The following is a 6,020-nucleotide window of genomic DNA, read 5'->3' on the forward strand; positions in this document are numbered from 1 at the left end:
AGAGTGAATTGTACAACAAATTTATTTATAAAGAACAAAAAATATATATAATAAAGTATGAAATATCATAATATGATAATTACGATTGAAAAATAATAAAAATAAAAGGTATTATTATATATATTATTACATTAATGACAAAGAAAAAAAAAAGACCAAAAAGGGAAAACACCACTATCTTAGGTGTTTTCCCCTCAAATTTTTGTATATGAGAAGGATGAGAAAAATAACTCTTCATGGATATCCACTTTCTCACTTTTCAATACATCCCTTGATCTAAACCATGGATATTCACTCACATCCTTCCTCTTGAAGAGTACAACCCATGAAGCAAACAGAGCCTTAAGCAACAAATGATAAATGTGAACTCAAGAGTTGAGGAAGTGATATGAAGGATGATTCTTAAATTTTGGGTTATGTAAGAAAGAACATCTCTCCTGCATTGAAATTGCCCTAAGTAATAAATACTAAATAATGGATAAGGTTTAGAGTGAGTGAGAAGACTAAAATGATAAAAGGTAATTAAAGTGAACAAAATATTATATACTCCTCTTAATGTCTCTAAGACATTATATATTTCTCTTAATATCACTTAAAACCAACAAAGTATATTTAATTATCTGTATTATTAATAAATAATATTCATAATATGAATTTTTAATATTTTTATGATTTAAGTATTATTATATAAGAGACGTCTTTAATACAAATATAAAAAAAAATGTGATAAGTATGATAAATTATACAAAATTATTGAGATGAAGTTAAAAATTAATATTTTTATGTAAAAATAATTTAATTGTAATTCATTGTATATTATTTTAGTAAAATATAATATGTGACTTATTATATATATATATATATATATTTATATTATTTCCTGTTCTTTATTAATTCATATATATATATTGTATATGTTGTAATATAACTAGTTCATATTTAACTAGAAGTTTTTAGTTTCTTTGTAATATTTATGTAATTAATATGAATATTAGTTTGAAGAACCTAGGATTTCTGTTATAATTGTGTAATATATATAAGTATATTTATTAATATAATAGTCGCGTTAGACAATACAAATACATTTTTTTTACTTACAATAAAAAAGAACCACCCACTGATTAAATTATAAAGAATTATATATAATTAATTTGCGATAGAAACATCCTGTGAGACCAGAATATGAATCACTGTTATAATCAGACGGAACGGGGTTGTTGTTGTTGTTGTGCGTTTGATGTTGACGCATTCTTTTTTTTGCTGTACTGCGTAATTATTTAGATCTCCAAACAAACAAAAATTGAAAAACTTGTCTGAAAGAAAGAACCCTCTGATATTAAGAGTACATTGACATCGATGAATATCCATTAATACGACGCCGTTTAAGCCCCAAACCTCTGAACCAAGCGCGAAGAAGAAATGGCGAGTAGCAGCACTAACATGCCGAAGGAAAGCGTGATTGTGGATTGCGGAAGGCGTCGAACCTCTTGCGGCTATTGCAGATCTTCTCGTCACAATAGCATCTCTCATGGTCCCTTCCCTTTCTCTCTCTCTTCAATTTGATTTTTTCGTGAATTCTCCTTTTTTTTTCCTGAACTGAGTTTTCGGCTCTTTATTGGATTCGGTGCGGTTTGCGTTTTCTCCGTCAATTTGAAGAATTTGTTGGTTGGTTAATAGAAACGAGTCATCTTCTGCGGAAAACGATAGCGTCTAGTTTTTAATTCAAACATAAACGCATTCTTCTAATTCGCTTTGCTATAGTTAGTTAATCACTTAATCCTGCTATGACTAAGCGAGCTTACAAAATTGCTTTCATTTATTGTTCAAAGGTCCTTTGTTTTTCAATTTTTGTTTACTTCAATAATCTTATACCACTGAGCCATGGACTCGAACAATTAATTTGATTGTTCTGAATAGATTATAAAAACTTGTATTGTTGATAGACATTTTATAACTGTGAATTAGCATTATGTTATGGCCATATGGATTACTATTCAGAAATACACTTCTGATAAGCTTGGCGAGAGCACCAAGTTATTAATGTCTACGTCGGATTGTGTGTTTAATTCCCTTTTGGAAAATCATGCATTTTCAATATTATTGATAGATAAGAGTACATATCATGTCTTGATTGTTTTCTTGCCTTCTCCAGACTTACACTAATGTAATTAATCAGTTGTCTAATTATTTTTTTTCCCTCTTATCATAGGGATGTGGGCACATAGCCTTACAGTGGAAGACTACCAAGGTCAGTACAGTTTGTTCTTTGCTTATGCTTGACACTCTCTACTCAATTCTAGATTGCTCATTTTTTTTGCATTATCTAATATCTAATTTCCAACTGAGTAAGAAAATTCTCGAGGCTTAGATTAACAAGCCTGCTTTTTGCATCATGAAGTATATGTATAGCTTTGTGACATGCTTTGGAACTACATATTCTTTGTTGCAAATCAAAACTGATGCTTTTCTATTGAATATTTTCCTCTTTGAAATTGATGTGCAAGTTTTAATAAAAAGCTTCCAAAGTAAGCTTTTAAAAGAATGATTATTTCTCCTCAAAAGAAATGTTTCTAATGAAAGTGATTGCTTTTTAATTGAAATGGTGATTTTTGCTTCATGGTTTAATTTTCTCTCCCTTCTTTCTTGACCTTCAAATTACATTATGTTCCAAACTTCTGTTTTTGGAGAGATGTATAGCTTTTATCTCTTAGCTGTTCGTTAATAAAACTTTGATTTGAATGGATTTGTGTGTATTATTTAGTTCAAATTATTTAAATTTCACTTTATTTTCCTTTGCTAGATCTGCTTGATCGGGGCTGGAGAAGATCTGGATCTTTTCTTTATAAACCAGAGATGGAAAAGACATGTTGCCCTTCTTATACAATTCGTTTGAAAGCAAGTGACTACGTTCCCTCTAAGGAACAACTTCGTGTATCTAGACGAATCCAAAGGTATGATTGTTCGATATGGTTTTTCTTGAGGGTTTGAGCTGCATTTTTTAAAATCGAAATTGTTGAAATTAGAAAGTGTTATTTTTGTGAACTTTTTGCAAGTTTAGATGTTTTTTAAGCATCTTACAGGCATGATATGAGAGACAATTTTTAACATTATTTTACAAAAAAACCTTTTCTAACTTTATTCTATTTTCTTTTGGGGTTGGGGATTGAAGGTGGTTGGACTTTTGAAGTGCATCAATATATTTAGCTTAAGACATTGCTCCTCTTTTCTTTCCTTCATTTATTTGTGTGGGAGTTTTCAAGTAGGTAGTAGAGAACATTAGAATTGTATTTTTCTAGCACAGGAAATTCTCTTTATTTGACATTTGTGACCCGCACATATTCTGTCTATCCATAAACTGTATTTTTCATCGGCAATTCTATCTGCCTAGGTTTTTAGATGGAGCCTTGGATGTAAAAAAAGTTGAGGCTATGGAGGACCCAAATACTTCAACCAAATCAGAAAACCACTCCAGACCTATGTCAGAAGAATCCCTAGCTGCTGTCAATGATGACAAGGATGAAGTTGAAGAATCTCTGCACTATTTATCAAACAAAATTGAGAGTGTAATACACATCTTCATTGAGAAGGGGGAATTTCCTTCTGGTATTCAATTACCAAAAGCTTCAGTAAAAATAGTTTCACAGGGAAAAAGAAAGTTCCTAGTTAATGGATCTGAAGATCTCTTGTACAGCAGCAATATTGCCTTTCAAATTGCAGCATCTATAAAGCGGGCACAATCATGTGACAAGGCTGGCAATGATTCCAACCCATCAAAAGTTTGTGAAAAGGAGAATGAATTCTCTCCTAAAACTATTGCAGAAAAGCTAGTGGCTTCTTTAGATCCAACATTGAAAAATTCTGGTCTTTTGACCAGGGCTTGCAATGGACATATTAATTTTTATGCTTCTAGTAAGCACGATTCCCTGACTGGAAGTGGTAAAATTGCTTCAGTTCCCAAAAAGTCTAGAATGGAGCGTGATATTGGAGAAAATGGTTTGATTGGTCCTCAACATTGTCAGGTAAAAAGAAGAAAGCTTGAGATCCGTTTAAACAGATCCAGTTTTGATCCAGAAGAATTTGCTTTGTACAGAAGATATCAGATCAAAGTACATAATGATAAACCACAAAGTGTCACTGAGAGCTCATATCGCATGTTTTTGGTTGATACTCCATTATTACAAGTTTTTCCTAATGGTGATAGCACGGTTCCTCCTTGTGGTTTTGGCTCTTTCCATCAACAATATCTAATAGATGGCAAGTTAGTGGCAGTTGGTGTTATAGATATCCTTCCTAATTGTTTGTCAAGTAAATATTTGTTCTGGGATCCAGATTTTGCCTTTCTATCACTAGGCAAGTACTCAGCGTTTCAAGAAATAGGTTGGGTGAAAGAAAACCAGGTTTATTGTCCTAGTTTACAATACTATTATCTTGGCTACTATATTCACTCTTGCAACAAGATGAGATACAAAGCTGCATATCGCCCTTCAGAACTTCTATGCCCTCTTCGCTATCAGTAAGTTATTCCATTGCAGTGAGCTAATAAAACCACTTCTTCATCATGCTTCCAGTTTATTTTTATAGAGCATTTAGTTTGTCTGCAACCCCTTGGTTTTGCTTTGAATTATATCCATTCACATTCTCTTTGACTACAAATCTTGGTGTAATCGCTTAAGGAATAAATAATGTAAAATGGAAGTTATTTTCCCTGAACTTGGATCACTTTTTCTCTGCTCCCTTGTCCCTATATATTATACAAGTCTGACAGCAATGCACGACCTCCAGGTGGGTCCCATTTGATGTTGCAAGGCCTCTGCTTGATAGAAGACCTTATGTTGTCTTATCAGATGCTTCCATTTTACAAAATGGAGAGTCACCCCTACCTCAAAATACTGATGATATAATGGGAAGGGAGTTTGATGACGGTGGCCAAGAAGATGCAAATGATGTTCCAATGCTTGAGGATGAAGAAATGGTTGAGTCTGAATCAGAATGCTCTGACGATGAACCTGATCTAGAAACTACTTCATATGATGATCCAGAAATTAGTGATGTCAGCAAGGTTTTGCTGGGGATAAAGGGATCGCATATGAAATACAAGGTATGCTTAATGGTTGGTGAATAAATACACCTATTACTTCCTGCACTTTAAGCACCTGACTGTTCTTAAATAGCATATAACATTCCATTTAACATGTCTTGACTTCGTATAACCAGCATTTTAACATGTTTGACTTGGTCACAATGGAATCTAGTATGTCTTACTTGAATTTAATAAGAAGCTACTCAGGAAGGAAACAAACCACTGCAAATATAATTCACGCGTTCTTCTGTGCTTGATTACCCAATATATCTCACTAATTTATAGCATTTTTTCAGACGCTATTTGAAATAGCGTTTGAACATTTGATGGAAGTAAAAAGGGAAGGAAATGATGAAAACAGCTATCTTGTTTCATCATTTGGGTAGAAATATTTGAAAACAAAAAAGAAGCGAAAACATAACATTCTTGTAATAATTTGTAAAACATGGAATGAAAACAAATTATGCATTATCAAACACAAAACAGGATTGCATGGGATAAGAGTCATTGATTTGGTAGACCTTTGTGTTTAACAACAGGTAAGTGCTGCGTGATTTATCCCTTTTCATTCTGACTATAGCTTTGTCTACTTTTTTGCTTTGCATATACTGGCGTTTTCATCTCTGAAGGATCTGCGGATTGCCCTTGGTCCTGAGCAGCGAAGTTACTTGGACTCACAATTGCGGAGATACAGGAAGGTTGTGGGTACAGTGGTATCTGAGCGAATGGTCTATTCTCTTGGATAATATAAATCTCTGTACTTCAATTTAATAAGAAGCTACTCAGAAAGGAAACAAACCACTGCAAATATAATTCACGCGTTCTTCTGTGGGATAGCTAATGATAATGGCAATAGCAATTGTGTGAGCCCAGAAGTTTTTGGTTAATGGATTGTTTCATTTTACATCTTACATAATCAAAATTCTCTTGCGTTTGCATA

The 6,020-nt window shown here is 32.9% G+C and overlaps 1 protein-coding gene across 1 annotated transcript; it reads left to right on the forward strand.

Moving 5' to 3' along the window:
- Positions 1-1,152: 1,152 nt before the first annotated feature.
- On the forward strand, positions 1,153-6,020 carry LOC137815065 (arginyl-tRNA--protein transferase 2-like). The gene is made up of 6 exons (XM_068618096.1): positions 1,153-1,531; positions 2,210-2,248; positions 2,801-2,951; positions 3,389-4,513; positions 4,783-5,098; positions 5,710-6,020. The coding sequence occupies exons 1-6, from the start codon at positions 1,420-1,422 to the stop codon at positions 5,824-5,826; spliced, it is 1,860 nt and encodes a 619-aa protein (XP_068474197.1). The 5' UTR covers positions 1,153-1,419; the 3' UTR covers positions 5,827-6,020.

The sequence above is a fragment of the Phaseolus vulgaris genome, chromosome 1, assembly GCF_000499845.2.
Source record: "Phaseolus vulgaris cultivar G19833 chromosome 1, P. vulgaris v2.0, whole genome shotgun sequence".
Classification (NCBI taxonomy): Eukaryota; Viridiplantae; Streptophyta; class Magnoliopsida; order Fabales; family Fabaceae; genus Phaseolus; species Phaseolus vulgaris.